This window comes from Athene cunicularia, assembly GCF_003259725.1.
Source record: "Athene cunicularia isolate RWA chromosome 12 unlocalized genomic scaffold, athCun1 chr12_part1, whole genome shotgun sequence".
NCBI lineage: Eukaryota > Metazoa > Chordata > Aves > Strigiformes > Strigidae > Athene > Athene cunicularia.
In genome coordinates this window covers 6,782,533-6,800,934 of record NW_020799116.1, presented here as the reverse complement: position 1 = coordinate 6,800,934, position 18,402 = coordinate 6,782,533, and the positions used below count along the sequence as shown (strand labels likewise).

Here is an 18,402-nt window from a genome sequence, read left to right as displayed (position 1 = left end):
AGCTCCCTCCTGGAGAAGGCTCCTTTCTCCCTTACCCTATAAGGACCTGGTGATGACTTGGGCTCAGCAAGTAGGCATAAAGATGGGTTTTCACATGGGAGAAGGCTCTTGGCTTGTTAATACTTCTAGCAGAGTGATAAACTCCTCTATTGGGAAAATAAAACTTCATGCAGTAGTGGAAAATTCATCACCTTCTTCTCCCGAGAAATTACAAAGGACACTGTATATTCACATGTTAGCTGAGCAGCTAAACTTTACCAGGCTCAGGGTGTTAAACAGAAAATCCCTCTGCTACTCACACCTTCCCAGTGACAACTCTTGATGGAAGCACTAGTGACATGCATCTGTAGAGAATGATTTACCTTTATTTGGCAATAAGAATAAAAAGTCTTGAAGACTTAAGATATTCCCCTAGGTTCCTCCTGGCATCTCCTACCCTTTTTAGCCCTCCTATGCAAATAAAAATTGAGAAGCATCAGAACAGAGTGAAACACTTCACCAGAGAACAATACATAACCCTAGGTCGCTCGCAGTGAGGTGGCTGCCTGCAGAATTTGCTGCTGTAGGAACGTGTTTCACAGGTTCTTTGACACGCTCCTCAAATAAGATCCTATGAAGGAAGACAAGTTGTTCTTCAGTCCCTGTACGTTCTTTTTCTATACCACTTTAACTCCTCCTCACCCTTTCTAAAGGATCCAGGCAATCCTTCTGGCCATCACAGGAGCTCCTCCTGATTCTGTGTTTCTTCATGTGGCCAGACTGCTGGCACACTCTTCTGTAACACCAGCCCAGTTTGGTAGGTCAAGAGATAGAAACTTGCGTTTGACTAATGTTCTTGTTTGAATTAGCCCACCTTAGGAAAAGAAAAAAAATCCCGGTTGAGCTGTATTATTGCCTGTCTTCATTACTATTTTCTGTACTGACATCTGAAGGTTACTCAGGACTGACTGATGATTGAATCCCAAATCCGTGTTGAAAACCTGAGTCGCACAGGTCCAACACTAAACCTCACAGCATCCTCTTACACGGACTGATTTCCAAGTTCACAGTCTTCTTCAGAACTCTTCAATCAGTTCTTATCTGAACTTTTATTTTATTGATATTATGTTAATTTTTTTTTTAAAGGAAGTTTTTTCTAGACATTTATCACTGTGGGAACACCACCTGTCAGGCAAAGCTCCTCCAGTCATTTAATCACTTCGGGGTTAGCAGCATGGCCCAAGGAGACACTGCAGGGAAATCTTGAGAACTACTTGAAAATGTATTCAGAGTTATAAAAGAGGCTTTTAGACAATGTGTAATCTTGTCAGAGCCAATTAGATCAAAACAAAAGTGATGGGAAGCCTTCCCTATCAATGTGCAAAACACTCTCGTTAGTGCTTTATTACTCACCAGATTTGCACCTCTACTCTCAGTGACATCGTCACCACAGAGCATTAATTATTGTTAAGCCACACATTTTTTTTTGCACACTTTTTGGGAGAAAGAAGGCATCTTTAATAAAGGCAATTTTCAATGGCATTAAATGAACACTCAATTTTTTTGACAAGCTGGAGATCGCCTCGCTGCTCCAGCAGCTAACACCTGATGGCAGGATTTCCTTGCCACCAGCCCACTTCCATGGAGGACACACAAAACCCACCCAGAAGCATTTCTGGGACAGCCTGCACCGATATGGTGCAGGGCTGAGGTGCAGCGGTCCAGCCAGGCAGTTTAAGACCAGAGAAGACTGAAGCACAGAGTGCAACCGCTATCGTGCCTGGCCCGGCTACAGCATGGGGACACGCTTCCCTCTTCTGCCTCCAGTCTGTGCCCGAATCTGGGCTGGTGTCCAAACAGCTCAGACATGAGGCAAGGTTTGGTTCAAACACATCCTCAGGCTTAAACTATCATGTAGATCTACCCTTGGGTTCCTCTGCACCAGCTGCTCAGGTATCACCTTCTCTCACTCCCTGACTGTTCCTAACATCTCCTCTATTTAAGACACAAGAGATGATGATAAAGCTGGACAAGGCCTCCAGGGATTAAATTATTAACAGATGAGACTGAGAGGGTTCCAAATCTCTGATATTTATGCTCATGCCTATTATGTTTCTATAAAAAGCCCATGGATCACATACATCTTACACATGTGCGCTCTACAAGGAAGAGCCAGGCCTCTCAAGCACTTTGGCTGAAATCGCTGCCATTTCGCAGGCACTGGGGATGGAATTCAATATATTGTTGCTCTTAGTTCTGTCTTCGCCAAATAATCAATTATGATTTAGCTAGGAACTAACCAACACACAGAGACACACACATGTGTGTCTGTGCCATAAAGGGAAGCCAAACAGGACTTTTCTTTCAGTTTGTTTCAGCTTATTACCCTGCCCCTCAGGACCCCTAACATATTTTTAGAAAGTATTGAATTCAAGCAAAGAACACAGGAGAAAAGCATGTCTGTGTGATTTTGCCATCCCGCTACTACCATGGTGGCATTTGAAAGCATGTCTGTGTTTAAAGGTTGATTTTTGGATAATCTTCTCCTTTTAAGATTTATAACAGGGTGATTTTAAATCACTCGGATGTACACATCCATCTTACTTTATTCACAGGATACTGGTGAGGTTTTGATTTTTTGTTTTGGGGTGGAAAGAAAGGGCTAATGAGTTTGGTCTGTTTTTTCTTCCCTGGTTTGAAGCTATACGTAGGTAGGTTAATTTTTAACCATGGAATTCATTCTTCAGAAAGCAGGAAATTATTTTTCCACTGCTTCCATTCAGCAAGAAGGCTAAATATTTTCAGTGAAATAGAATGGATGTGGTACCAGATTAGATCAATACAGGGCCTGCCTGCTACACATCTGCAGAGGGAGACAATGGAGATGGAAGAGGAAGGTTCTCATCCAAAAAAAGTTGAACCTTGCGAGTTTTGAAGCCTGTCCTCAAAGGACAAATAAGAAACAAAGTTTAAAATACTGCTGGTGAAAAGGAAAGAATAGGGAAACAAAGAACAGAGAGAAAGGCAGGCTGGGGGAAGTGAAGCTGGAAGGATAACCCAGAGAATAATCATCACCAATTACAACATGATTACAAAATAGGACGCCAGCTCTGCAAAGATTTGTATTTGGGGAATAAAGCCTATGCAGACAACTAGGCTGAACTGTCTCATCTACCAGCACCACGGACCTGGAAGTCTCTGTGCTGCTCCAGGACCCGGTGTCTCCTCCAGCACAAAGTGTTAAGGTCTTCCCAGCATCTGTCAAAGGGCAGGGAAACATTCATGCACAAATGATGCCTCTGGAAGCTCCTTCTGCAGTGTTTCTGCTAGAAACAGGCACTACTGAAGACACACCACATCACAGCAAGTACAAGTATAACGGGTCAGAATCAAGACATACTGAGAAGAAAGTGGAGGCACTGGGCTGGATTTCCACTTGAGGCACCAAACTGGACTTCAGGGAATTACTCCACAAGGCCTTGGGTAAATCAGATAACCTTTCCAGCACTCTGAACATGTCTGAACACAGTTTTTGTATCAAACTGACTGTAAAGAAATCAGAACTAAATTAATGATCCCCTATCAAGCCTGCAGATGTACAGATTGCATTTTAAAGCATTTTTAGTCTGATCGCTTGTTTTGTTTCAAAACAAAAATGAGCTGCTTCAATCACTCTGATTTTGTTTGTACTGATTTGATTAAGTCAGTGTAAAATCCAACAGCAGACCAGATTTTAAGCAGAACAGAACTCCGTTCCCATCACATAAACATAGAAAATACAGCTGGACAAGACCACAAGAGATCCTCTACAATATCTCCTCTGCCCCGAAATGGAATCAATTCTACCCAAACCATTCCCTCACAGCTCACACGCCTGATCCACTAAACTGCGTGCAGCTGCAGCCACGCTACCTTCTCTCAGTCATGCAGTTACAGCGCCCATCAAAGCGAAGCCTCAGTCACTGCTGGAATTCTGCTGCTATTAATACTTCAATTCCCCAAACAGAGCTTTTTTTAATAAAAATACACACGATGTAATGGCTCTGATTTTGTAAGTCATCAAAGAACAAGCTTTGCTTTTGATAATCTCTATTTCAAGAAATGCTATAATTTCTCTTTAAACAGGATTTATTTTTTCCACATATTCTGTTACTGGTTTGGAATCTCAAAATGTATTTTAGCTCCTTGGGGAAAAGCTCTGGCTATCCATCTCTTAACTACTAATCTGTTTTTTCTATTAAGACAGTTGAGTCTCTCCTCCCTCAAAACTTGTCAGCTATACTGATGAGTCATTAATTGATTTTTTTCTCTTTTTTTTTTTTTTTTTTTGGAAACAACTACAGTAGGCTAAAATCAAGCATGAAGCCTACTGAAGAATTCAATTAACTTCTGGCTTGTTTGGTAATAAATAGTGCAGTATTGTATTCTGCCACTCTTTATTCTTGTTCTAGTGTCTGGAGATTGCCCAGATGTTTCGTCCTCGGGTTTTTTTTTTCTTGCTACGGAAGGCTTTTGCCTCGGGGCTGTGCAGGGCTAGCCTCTGCTCTCCCGACTCTAGTTAATCTACACGGCTGTCAGAGCTGTCACATGAATGGTGAATCATGGCCTCTCGCTGCAATCACTTCAACCCCTGGGGAAGTGCTCAGAGCAGACAGCTGCACAAACCCCCACCCAAGCAAAGTTTCTCCTGGATGAGGATTTTACAAATCAACTTTGAAATAATCGCAAAGCCTGACTGACAGGCCCCTGGTTTTTAAATAACAGAAATTTGTCAAAAACAAATTGGTTGTCTTTCAAACAGACACCCTGTTTGAGTTGTGTTTTTTTTTTTCTTCCTTCTCTTTCCTTTGGTGACTTTCCTATTTCCAAACAACTGGATCCGTTTTCTTCTAAACAAACTTGAATTACAAAGGAATGTTGTTCTGCTATACTTAATAGATTTGCACATTTTTCCCTTTCTTCTTTAGTCTTTCCCAGTATAACATATAATCCTTTGCACCTGCAAAAGCTCCACAGACTGCTGACTGCCAAGAATCCACCACGTGACCCTGCTTCCATGACCAGAGATCCTGTGTTTAAAGAGAAAGGAAAATAAAAAGTTATTAAATGTTTGAATCTATCTGATCCCCATGTGAGTTAACTCCAAGGATGGGAACTTAAGTGAAAAGCTATTTTTGTGGCATTTTTCAGTGATGTAATAAGTGATTTTTCCCAAGGAACTTGTGTACTTGAACGAGCAGATGGAGTGAGAAAGATGTCTGGAACTGAGGAGGGCTTGAAGCAAATTGCTTTCAGGGATTTCATATGTATGTATTTAAGCCTGTGGCCATGCAACTTTGCAAATATTTTGTGAATTTATTTTCTTTTTGGCAGATAAAACAATGCAAATCAAAACACTGAGCAGGGGGGCGGCATGCAAGAACCAATATCGGTTCAGCTCAGATGTACCAAACACTCCCATTTAAAATGAACAGTCCCCCAGCACAGCAAGATAGAAGTCCTGTTTGCCCCCCCCTCCATTCCTGAAACCAACCCTTCCCCTCACACTCCCCAAAAAACCCCATCGTTAAGAAATTACTCTTATCACTCCCATTATATCCCAAAGCAGGTGTGTCTGTTTTTCACTTGGCGTCATTAGGGACCACACACCCTTCTCCCCTCCACTGCTCCCACACACCATGTTCCAAGCCATTAACTCACAGCATCATTTAAACACGCTCATTTAAAAACACCAACAAGAACGGTGCCTTCTGAAAAACACCTATCAAGAATCACGTCAAACAGTTTGATGAATCCGATCAGTATCAACAACAAAGGCCAATGTGTGTTGGGATGGTTTTTATCATGCCAGCTACAGTCACTTTGTTCTCTCCTCCTCCACCCTGCTTCATCATCCCTTTCCCATCTCCTGAAATGCTTAACATTGGAAGTTTTCTGGAGGAGGTTTCTGGTTTCTGGTGTGAGGATCAGTGCTGAGCAAAAAGGAATGGGATCCATGGTCCTTCTGAGGCCTACCGCAGAGAAATCAATAATTTTATTTTATAGCCGTGGCACTATCTCATTCTTTTTAAAGCCGTATTACTTCTATACTATAAAACTTTCTTAAAAAGCAACCCGATAGCTGTGCTAGGCTGATACTGCTCTCGGGCTCCTGGTCTGCAATACAGCCACTTTCCACTGGGGCACGAGAACTTGTTTCCCTCATTTGCTGACTCTTCATTTAACACATTGTCCTTGTGACTCGCTTCTTCCAACTTGGCTGGCGGTTATATTTCAGTTGAATGTTTTAAAAATCAAACTGTTCAAGCAACAATGGCCAGCCACAATGTTGTTTGGTATCCTGCCATAGCTAAATAGCTGCAGCTCCGCTGTACGAAAGCACTAAAGGGATTTCAGTCTCTTTAATGCTAGCCATTCTTTTCCTGGTGTTTTCAGTATGGGCTTCTATTCTTCTGTCACCCACAGCAGAAACTGATTTTCATCTCTTGAATAAATAAATAGGGATTCATAATTCTTGAAGCTCATAAGATGGTTTTCTGGAATAACTTACACTCTTTGGACACACAGTTTTCTTGCAACTCAGTCCTGCTGGATGAAGGACGTCCCGCAAGACAAAAGGAGCTACCTCCAAAGCATCTAGATATTGTCAAAGCATAAATCCAACCTTCAAAACCCATTTTCAAAACACTTCTGGTGCTTAAGAAACCTCAAATTGGAAGTAAGAGTTTAAAAACTTAACTGCTGGAGCCACTTGATAAAAGCAGAATTACTGTATTGGTTCAGTAAGCATTCTCCAAACATCTATACATCTACAGCTAAATCAAAGAAGTTACAACAGTTACTGTCATGCAAAAAAAGCACTATGGAAGAAAGGAGAACAGCACACTAATACAGACGTACATGGCTTTGCCAGAATCCCAGACTATTCTCAGTCATGATGGGGTTTTATGTTAATGGCATTGTCCAAAGTAGGAAAAGGTCATTCTTATTTCTTGGCATGTAGCACTGAAATCTAGTTTCTGGTAAAGCCTGGCTTCCCAGTACTGTTCTGCACAAAGAGCCTTTGCCAAGCAAGGCAAACGGTGATGAATTCCCATCCGTTATGCCTGCAAATTGACAATAGGTATTTGCAACAGTCATGCAATACGGAAAATTGTTTAGAAGGGTGGAGCTAGGAACAGTTCAATTAAATTAGGGAAAAGGAGAAAGGAGGCTGGAGAACAGGAAGAAAATTCCCCAACAGTGAGGTCTACTGAACAGCGGAGCCAGCCTCCCCAGGGAGGAGAGGAAAGCCCTCTCCTTTGAGTCATTTAAAAATAGACTAGAGAAGGCACTCAAGACTGTACTGTGGGGAATAATCCTGCGTTGGCGAGGGCAGGATGAGATGACTTCATGCATTTCTTTCCATCTCTGATTTCAGTGATTCACCCCGAGCTCCAAACCTGAACATGCAGAAGAGAGAAGAAGAGTGAGAGAGAAGCGGGGCACGAGGACATCATCCCAGAAGAAGCCAAAAGGAACAAGTGTCAAATGGCCAAAAGCACCAGCAGGACTCTGGTCCAAATTCTTTCTAACCACACTCACGCTGTGGGCCAAGCTGATGTGCTGAAGGTCGCACGTGTTTTCTCTCATAGCCCACGGACCCACTAATTGACAGGGCTTTGTGGTAAATTGGGCTTGTAAGTTCTTCAAAAACATTGCCTTTGTGCTGCACTGAGCATGGTTTTAATACTACTAACACAGGGCAGAACACAGAAACTATTAGAGGCTTGTAGATCACTGTAAAACCAGGCCCTTGTTCCCACAAAGAAATACAAGATTCATATACGTATTTCCCCAACTTTGGACAGAATTACTGGTTATTCGCAGCAATACAGCAAGATCACGCTCCACCATCCTGGATGCTGCACAAATTCAGAAGAGCCTTCCACTCAGGGGATAATGGCGAGAGCTCAGGTCACACAGAAGTGGGGTGTCAGAGGCAGTCTCGGAGCCCACGGGTCACAGCTCCCTGCTCAGGGCCTCCAAACAGAGCAGAAACACCCGTGTAATGCCTCCAGAAGCCCTGCAAGTACACTGCTTTTTCTACACATGTTCTTGCAATATGAAACATAAAGCAGGAATTATGAATACACAACTGCAACAACTGGATCAGCTTGGTTTGCCCAGCACCATCACCAAACGGCTCGTACCTGCTTACACTCTGCTCTTCCTGCAGAAGGCTGCAGGAGATAACGAGACTTTTCCAGGGCAATACCCATTCCCACTAGTATTCACAGCCCAGGAAAGCAAAATGACAAGGAGCACATTACATGAAAGCAGGCCGCCATGCCAAGCCTGTGTCATGTGTATTCTATTAAGCTGAAGGCTGAATAGAAGACTTTGTTTTCCACTTCAAAGGACCCCATCCCAATCTCTCGCTCTTCCCTTATGAATAACAAATTGGAAATAAATCTTCTGGCTGAAGCGCATGGAAACTCATACAGTTGGGGCCCTCTGCAGCTTCCCAGCTCAATCACATGCTAATTTTTTTTGTAAACACTTTTATGTGATATATATGTAAATCTCACTGTGCATTGCTGCACCATGTAAAGCAATACAGCGGGTGTGTCCTCAAGGGATGGGACACAGTGGGAAGCCTGAATGCAGATTTCCAATTATTCACAGGGATAATGTTCACAGAGAAGGGTCAAGTTTTATATGCGGGCAGAGCCTTACATTTCTTCCTAACGATCCCATTTCATATTGGCCCATAGGCCTGTGTCCTCTATTTCTCACCACAAACGTTATTTAGCTCTTTTTAACACTGAGAATACAAGGACACCCCATTTTGCTGGGCAAAAGGCACATTGGAAAAGTCACTCTTAGGATATACCAAAGGCCTTTCAATCTAAAAAGCAAACAAAAAAAGAAAAATATTACCACTGTCTTTAAATACGAGGCGGGGCGGGAAGTATATGGTCCCCACAAATGTGGGTTCCTCACGTGCTGTGGACACCTGGCCTCCAGATGGCCAATAACCTTTGACTGGTTCACACAACCCCTGAGCTGTGCGTGCCTGTCACCTCTGCCGTACATCTGTGGTAAAAGTTTGAGGCAGAAATCATCCGTCAGCTTTGTTATCCCAACACAGGTGCGTCTTGGTGGCTTCAAGACACCTAAGTTACGGTGATCCTGGGAAAGTGCAACGCTTGCATCTCTCTCAAACCCAACGACCAGACCAACACCCCAAACGCTGCAGGAAGCACTTGCAGAGAATGAGACTTCTCTGCCTTGGCCTTGCTATTCTTCAGGCACTAAGAGGCAAGCAGACCTCATGGCATACACTAAACTTGAGGCCTGCAGCTGAATAAATATTACAGTTCACTCCAGTGATAAGTATCTGTAGTATTTCTACGTACCCCCCTGTTGAAGGCAGTGTTCAACTTCATGATAACAGAGGGGAGAAAAATCTCTCCGAATTAATCACACAGATCTGTGTGCGTGTGCAGTCCTGTAGACTGAGGAAAGAAAAGCAATTTTCACATTTGCCTTTGCTACTAGGTATTTTATTTGCAACGTGGCATTCTGCATGGCTGATCCTTACAGATGCATGGCACATTAGCTACAGAAGCAAAAAGTTCGTAAGCTGATTGCAGTTTCTATATGTAAAGTCAAACATAGAGCATAGAGCCAAACGTCCTCCCCAGTGAATTTTGATGTACATATGTGCAGCATATGTGCAAGTACATGTGTACATTATCTTGCAGGAAACATGCAAGCCCAAACATGGGAAAAATTCAATGATCTAAGTTCACTGTTGACATAAATGTTGAGACTCCATTTGCACTAATGGAGTTGTGCTCACTTATGCCAGTACTGGATTCGGCCCTAGAATTAAACCCACCCAAATCCTAGATAAATTAAGAGAAAGAGAACAAAAGTTGGCCTACATGCAACAGCATATTTTTCATGTTAAAAGCATTTCATTCCCTTTTTCTCCCCATATAATACTGCATTGATGTCTGTGACCCATTTGGATGTAAATCAAAATGGATGTGCTAAAAGCCTGGTTAAAGAAAACGTCTTCGAAACAGTGTTCCCATGGCAAGGCAGAACATAATAATGCCAACTACACTCAGTTTCCATGGTACAAAGGGCCATATATGTGTCTGGGGAGGAAAACGCACTTCTGAAAAATCACTTCAAAGTTAGGACAGCTTTCCTTAAGCATCTGCACTGCTACTACCTGCTAATAAATCTATGCTACATGAAGGCTTGTGTGAATAAATTACACAGGAGAAATAGATGAATCTTTTAAGGTTCTTCAGCAAGAAACAAGTGTCCGAATTAAATGGTGAGCCTTTCATGCTGATTACTTCAGTATTCTACCAAACGTCCCCAGATGTCATTGGCAAGCTCAGCAACTTCTAGAGAACTGCCTGCGGTCTAGGCAAGACCAAGAGCATCACAATCTGGCTCTGTATCTACAGTCTGTTTTACGTCTGCCTTTTTAAATGCTGCATTGATGATCCAAGACCATCTGACTTTCTCAAACGTGTCTCTAGTACTGTAAGTAAAGATTGCATTTGTTTCTTTCTCTTTGGTGCAGATGGCATATAGCATTCCTTCGACTGTGCTTCAAGACTGTGTGAATGACACTTATTGTGACACTAATAAAGCGAGGGCTGTTTGTTGAACAGCTGTTGGGTACATTGTTCTTTTGTGAGAAAAATGCAGCCGTTATGCTAATGGCATGCACACGCCGCATTGGTCACAAGTTACATCACGCCTCGAAACGCTGCCGTGGAAATCTGGTTTCCCAATACAGCACCTAAGCAAATGGCAGACACGTTAGCGTTATTTAACAATTAGGACTTAATCCCTAAATCAGCCCGATCGTTGCTCAAAGAGGGAGTGAGGTATGGTAGAACACTTACTACACTGCCTGCAAGGAAATGGGTTTAAAGCAGGGCCTGGGTTTCATTTACTCTTGACTTATATGCAGCTGAGCACAGCAGAAAAGAAATACTAGACTGCTGCTCCAGGAAAAAAGGAAAGCTGTCACCTACCTATAGAGCAGGGAAAAGGCCATTTTAGGCCCAGTTTGGCTCCATTCCTCTGTTTTCTACTTACCCTGTTAAACGGCAACAGATTTGATTGTAAATTTTAGGAGGGAAATAGCATGTGGTTTATTGTTTCAATGGTGGAGTTATAAACACGTATTACTGCTGAGAACCCCAGCTGCCTGGGCAGAAGCATTCTGTAAACTTTTCATTCTTATTAACTTTAAAAATCAGGTGCAGTGTGCTCCAACCAAGATTAGAGTCCTCACTCCCCATGGAAACCCATGAAGCAGTCATTGCATAGAATGCTTCAAGGTATGTATCAGAGGTATATCTGCTCTGACAGCTACAAGCAAGGCTGAGCCCATGCTCAAACCAGGCCTGTTCACACCCTATAAGGCCTATACCAGCCCACAAAAGTTGAGCTCTTTGGAGGGGGGGAACCAGGAAAACCATGCGAACAAGTACACGTGCCAATGTCTTCATCTAGATCTATAGCTCAGTCCACCAGCAGATTTCCCAGGCTCTGTCCCTCTCAACACAAGTGCCTTGTGCCTGAGGTGACAGTTGAACCTGGACAGAAAACAAAGGACCTAAAGAAGCATAAACTGAATCCTAAACCTGCTCTCCATCGTGTGGGCAGAAATCAGTTTAGGAACAACATGGGGAACTTCTCTTCTGATCCAACCAACCTTGAGATACTGCTCAGCCTCACAGGGGAATGGCTGGACTCTCCCCACTCTCCTTACTATGATGCCCTGCTTATTTCACAGGGTGGAATGTGCCTGTGTTATTTCTCAAACTATTCTCCTGAAGCCACCAAAGCATTCCTCTGCTTGTTCAGCATCTTATAGCACTAGCACATGCCACCACAGTCATTACAAAATCCCACAAAAGAGACTTGCCCATGTATCTCAGCTCCCTGTCTTTAGCTATTGCCTCTGAAGGTCCAACCAAATATTTCTCTTTGCAAAACACCCGAGAGACTTACAGATTTGAGAAAATTATCATAGTGCTATAACCAGTGACAAAAAACCCCATGTGTGCTCACTATAGCTGCAGAAAGTCTAAGAGCTTTAGTTTTTGCCCAGCACTGTGACAAAGAGGGAAATCCTGGCCCCACTGATTGACAGAACAACCAGAACACTACTCTGAGCATGGTCAGTCCAAGATTTTTATCTTGCCTTGCAGGTCCTGGGCCAGCGGAGCAGCAGAGTCTGTGCCAGCCCTCCCAGCAAGGCTCCGTGTGCAATATCAGGACTCGCTGGGACACACAGTCTGCGGGGCGAAGTCAGCCTTACCCTGACGTTATATATTCCAAGTGTCTCATCTTGGAATCGGACAGGTCTAATGAAAAAGACAAAAGGTTCCCGGGATAATACAAACAAAACCGAACAAACAAAAACCCCCTTGTTTTTCATGTCTACTCATTTGAGACCCGTATCCTCCTGTCCTGCCTCTTCCTTCCCTCCTCACTGGCTACCAGAGCCTTTTCTCCAGACACACAATACATTTGGTCTATAAAGAGAGCATTCTCCATGTACAGCTGCGTTGGAGCAACTCTCAGAGGCTCTGAAGCGCAGCCAACATGCAGAAATATAAAACCCAAGAGGACTGAGTCTTGTTTCACCTGAGATGGGTTTACCTTACACAGAGCACTGTTCTCTAAGAGAGCTGACCATTTCCACTCAGCCATAAGAAACACATTTTTGACAAGATGTTTCTGGACTCAAACCTAACCAGAGACTCTTGATTTTGTGGGGGTTTTTTAAACATTTTGCTAAAAAACCCTGATGCCCTGTATTTCAGCAATATCCACAACAGCAGAATTTTTTTCTCAGTTCCAAAAGAGAAAAAATATGGATTAAAACAGAACACAAAACAAATGATAAAACACTTATGTGCTGCTGGTAGGTACTCAGATATGATGATTATAAGTGCTGAATAAAATTCCTGAAGAGAACAGAAGATAATAGAGAGGGGATGAGCTCCACAGTGCAGCAGGATGAAAGCAAGAGAGCTGTGCTAGACTCCCTGCAACCCACGACAGTTTCATGCCAAATACATAGCCCTGTAATTTGAAATTCCCACAATGAAGAACACACATATAGTATTTCCAAAGCAAGTTACAGAGGCATCCTGGAAATACCAGGGCAGCGCACAAGGGGACTGTATCCTACAATGTTATTCCAAAACATGAACTAATATGGCAGGCAGTGTGCTTGGCTGGCATTTGGGAAACACACCACATCTATGTTCTGTGGCCTTCTTCACGGCCAGCTGGCTTTGAGATGGGATCAGAAGCATTAGCCCCACCTAAAAGAACCCATCTCTGATTGAACTGCCACAGTGGTAATCAGCCATGGTGCTCCTCTGAGGGTTGGTGTAGCAGAGGGTGAATGAGATTTGAAATGCCCTTTCTTCCCCTGAACTCCAATAATTCAAAAATTGGTTTAGCTGTAAGGCTTGGGCTAAAAAGACAGAGAAGTGCTACGCTAACTCATCCTTGTAGAGAATTACAATGTCTGTCCTGAAATGTGATACACCACAGGACAGTTTCCTTCTCCCCTTTGGTTTATATCAATAACCTGTGCCTAAATCAAAACATGGAAAAATGAATTGGGAAGAGAAAGGACACATGCATGCATTATAGCAGTGGGTATTACCTACATCCAAAAAAAGGAGTTATTTGGTGGGGGTTTTTTAATTAAAAACACCATCATTTCTTTACTGTTATTTCTTAAATCATTGTGAACTAAGAAAGGAGTCTATTAACTGCTTCTAAATTGTGCATTCACCGGAGTAAGGCTTGTATTTGAAGCAGTATCTGTTTCTTGCTAATGACTGCAATATTCCCTTTGCCAGTACTCATAGTGTATGTAACCTTATAGTTTAGCAATTTATACAGTGCTTTCTCTTCTTCTTCTAACTTTGTTTAGTGCATGATATGCAAGTTTACTCTCACATAGGACAGCTGGTCTACATTCGCAGACAGAAGAAAATTGTGCATGTTAACTATGTGGCTAAAACCTGCTGGAAGCATAAAGAATAGCCAGAGCAGCTTGGAACAAAGCAGGTAAAGAAAATGGGATATAGAAACACCTGATTTGATACATACGACAAGCCTTTATTAGGGTTGAGTTTAACATCCTGCTGTTGGCTAGAGCCAGCACATATGCGAAGGAAAAGGAAGCTCTCTTCTTCCATGTGCCTTGCTAACTGTCCTTTACAGGGGAAAGATATTTTTCCTCATTTTTATGGTGCTTAGCTCATTCAGGGAATTATAAGACTGAGTCTATATTCCATCAGCTTATGTAACTAATGGTTTTTAAAATGACACAGCCACAGCACTTGTCTGTTCACCTCTGTGAGATGATCCACGCATCATACACAACTGCTCCTGCATTTACTTTCTCTAGTAATCCCATTAGCACAGTGCAGAATAGTCCCTCAGACATTATTTCAATAACTCTTCTATGTTCAGGCTTCGTGCCGTTTGTCACTTGTCCTTTGCACTCCTACCTCTTCTTAATTACCGTCTTCATGCTCCCTCCACGCACCCGTGAGAAGCCCTAGCCTGAATCATGCTCCTATTGATGCTACTGGGCACATCCCAGTTGATGGGACCATAATGGGTTTTTGTCCTTTGTTATACTGTCAGGGCAATTTTTTTAAAGAGCTTCATTCAGATAAACAAAATGTATTCTGCTTTCACTGTCTCGCTTTGATGTGACAAACCTTGAGCTCTCTTCTTGTGCTGAGCCAAAGTGACTGGAGCATGCAAGACTGATTTTTGCAGTTTTCTACTTTTGGTTCCACAGTCAGAAGAATCTATTGCAATGGGTTCATGGAACAAACTGACCTAGCTTTGTTTCTCTTCAGATCTGCACTGACCTCTTTAGATTAAATGCGATGTCTCATCCTAAGTGACTCACTCCTATAGCTAGCTAAATTCAAACTGTTCTCTCTAAAGCTTGCAATCTAAACAATACATTTTATTATCACAGCTATGTGGACATTAGTTAAAACAACTTTACATTCTGAAAACAACTACATGATGTGCTGGTTTATGTGGTTTTGGCAAGAACATTGCACTTTTTCTCTTTAAGCACTGTCACCTCTTGCTCCCAAACACGGCTGCTGTACTAACAATTAGCAGGTCAGGCCAGTAACGCTGCTGAAGAGTTTACAGAAAGCCATTCCTAGACACTGGCAGGGAAACAGATTCCTAATAAGGCAGCCAAAGCTGCCCTGTGCAATGGGACGATACCCAGACCCCACATCAGGCTGAGTTCATGAAGTACCTACAGAATCCTCTATGAAACACAGCACTGTTCTGTGAAATGATGTATTTCATGCTCCTCCTGCCTGTGGACTCCTCTTTATATTTGACTCCCTGAAGCCTCTAGAAGCAAGCACTTACACTGTGAGCTTGCACCCCCAGAACTACCCAAGCTACTGGCACACAGCGAGAGGACAGGCTATTGTCCCAGCCCAGCATATAAGGGCCAAGGAGATCATAAGTCTCCCTTCCTAAACAGAAGCAGCAAGGGACACAGAAGATCATCACCAATCCCCACCCTTCCAGTTCCCTCTGCCCAGTTTGGGTCTCAGTGCCAAGCTTGCTCAGAAGTCCAGCACCCTTAACAAGAAGAAAGTTACTCTCTCTCCAGCTCCTCTCTTATAAATACTGTATTTTGCTACAATGCTTTTAATGATCTGCAATAATTCTCTGTGCTTCCACCGAGGATATCAAAGCACCCGAAAATCCCTTTCCTTCACCTTTTCTGGCACGTTAAAAGAAAACCAGAGGGACGGAGAACTTACATGTCTTCGAATCCAAACCTCTGCTCAAAAATCTAGACCCTGACTGTCCATGATAAAGTAACCGGCTGGTGGGAGGACAGCACATCATTCTGAAAGACTATACTCTTAAAACATCATCCATTAACACCTTTTTGAAATTACCTTTGAATAAAGTATACACGGCAACCAAAATAACTTGTCAGCAATGCACTGAGAGTCTCTCACTGTCTACAAAACCAGGCTCAATCACCTTTCTTTGTCTCAGTCACAATTTCCTGTTACCTTGAAGAGTGAAATGCTAAAAAAATTAAAATTAAAAAAAAAAAAATAAAAATCACACAAGACAGTTCCCACTCTTCTTTAATCAGTAGAAAAAGCTAGAGCAGAAGATAAGCTCTCTGGCATTCTGGGGAGTAAAATTTAGACTGCATGCCGCTTATCAGTGATTAGATATTCCCTGTTATTTTTCAGATATTCAGGCAAATGATCTTCACATGCACAGGTAGGCCGGTACATACTGAGATTCTTAGATATGCCCATAATTGTGATAATCAAGTTAAATAAGTTACCATGGAAAGCCTTTGAGAAATGTATAAGTTATATTTCTATCATTAAAAAGGACTTACCTTCAAGGACTCCCAGAGGGGAAATTGTACCAGAGAGAAAGGAATCTGGAGAGGTGAGAAAAGAAAAAAACCAACAACATAATGTTACAAAAGCAAATTAGGCTGGTGTGTTCCTCAACTGGCTAAATTAGGAACAGTTATTGTTCACTCAGTGAACTGTAGCTTATTACATTTACAAATCTTTACGGACACTTTATGTATGATGCCATTAAATGACTGGTTTCACTAAAGCAGTTTTACTTTGTTTATCACATTCCCTGTTGAGAGGTTAATGTATTGTTACCAGGGTGGCCTAGAAGAGCAATAAGCAGTATGATCTAGTGCAGGGACATTCTTGGTTTGACGCTCAGCCAAGAAAGCCATAAGGGTGGTTCAAGAAACACGTTCCCAAGGCCAGGAACACAGCTTGGCAAAAAAACTATCTTCAGCAATACACACTCTCACAAGTGCTGAGCTGAAAACAGTTGTGCTCCAACCAGGGCTTTGCAGTTGTGCATCAGCTGCAGAAGCTTTCCTGAACATCTCCTAGTGATCGCACATTAACAAGCTCCCTTGAGAATTAAAAGCAGGTTGTGAAGATCTACCACAATCCAACTAAAGTCCAAGGGAGAAGCTTGGTGATTCTCTTCTCATCACCTATAATGAGAGGTTCTTCTGTCCAGCAACAGCCTGTCTCTACCCAGGCTCATTCCTGTCTATGTCTCCCCAGCAATGCCTGTGCACTTCCAGCTCCTCTGCAGATTTTGCCCTGATAAATGCCTCAATCTTAACACTAGGGAAGAAAAGCAAACATACATCTCTGTCAGCTCTGTAGGCTATGCAGGGCTAACACATGTAGTAAGTTTTCACCGTGAGCAGAGCAATTCTTTGCAACAAGAGACAACACTTTCCAAGGTTATGCCTTCCCTTGTAGTTTCTTCCTCCTCCAATCTCTCCTCTAAGTTTTTCTGGCTCTTCCTCCTCCTCCACCACTCTGACAAGCCCTGTCCAATATCCACCTCTGGTATCGACCCTGCATTTGCTATCTCCAGCCCAAGTAGCTATCTCAAGATGTCTCAGAAAAAGCAGTCCCTACGAAAATACTATCCTGCATTAGAATTGCCCTATAGCCCTATCTGTAGGTCTGTGCTGCCCCTTCCTAGATGCTTCCCCAGTTATCTCTTCTGCTTCAACTGCCAGTCGGCCCCAGTTTCACATCTTCTTCCATGAATCTATTTTATTCACCTATACTCTTACCTTCCTTCCCCAAACACGATATATGTCGGGTTAGGTTTCCCCCTTATTTGCAGTTCGTGTATCATTTTAGTCTCAGAAAGCACTTATCCACCTTCTGCCATGAAAAGTAGTAGACACTCAAAATGGGCCACATTTAACTAACACATAAATCTTTGCTTTTTGTAATGTGGGTAATGTCAGGTTAAAAACATTCACTAGAGATATGAACAGCTTATTAAACCCAAATTCAAGCTACACAAAGGAATGTGAAATGGTACATCCATTCAACATCACAAGAGTTAAAGAGTATTGTCTGCTTCACTGTGTTGCAACTAATGATTAATAAATGAGTCTATTAAGTTAATCTGCCAGGCAAAACTAAGCTTGACAGACACCTGCCACAGAAAATTTGTTATCTATTCAGGCAGGAAATGGCAGTGAGAAGAAATCAATGTCACTGCTGTACACTGAGCTGACAAACTGAAATCTCATGGGAAGTTTGGCATCTTAAACAATGAGCAATATCCCTGGTGGCATCTCAGAGCCCCACAACAAAGGTCAGACATGAATCTTATTTATCAGGGCCTTGAAACTGTTGTGTAGCAATTAAATTTCATTTTTAACACTGAGTGAAAAAGTCCAGCTATTTGACAGTAATGTGTGGTAATATATTTATGACAAGATATATATCCACATGCTGCTGCATCATTGTTGAATTGGAGTTAAATGGC

General features: G+C 42.5%; 1 protein-coding gene across 3 annotated transcripts in view; it reads right to left on the bottom strand.

Annotated features, from left to right (window-relative positions):
- The window catches only part of SLC25A26 (solute carrier family 25 member 26), an 89,213-nt gene that overhangs the window by 11,038 nt on the left and 59,773 nt on the right, over positions 1–18,402 (bottom strand). Inside the window, exons 6-8 of one of the 3 annotated variants that reach the window (XR_003399272.1) lie at positions 16,457–16,501; positions 4,979–5,048; positions 682–853 (exon numbers count right to left, since the gene is read on the bottom strand). Coding sequence is in view for 2 of the 3 variants with exons in the window: in XM_026857255.1 (XP_026713056.1) it covers positions 2,924–3,237; positions 4,979–5,048; positions 16,457–16,501 (429 nt within the window). In the remaining variant the exon portion in view is untranslated. Of the gene's footprint in view, positions 1–681; positions 854–2,894; positions 3,238–4,978; positions 5,049–16,456; positions 16,502–18,402 lie in introns of those variants that run through there. The other 2 variants (XM_026857255.1, XM_026857256.1) reach the window with 2 other exon arrangements.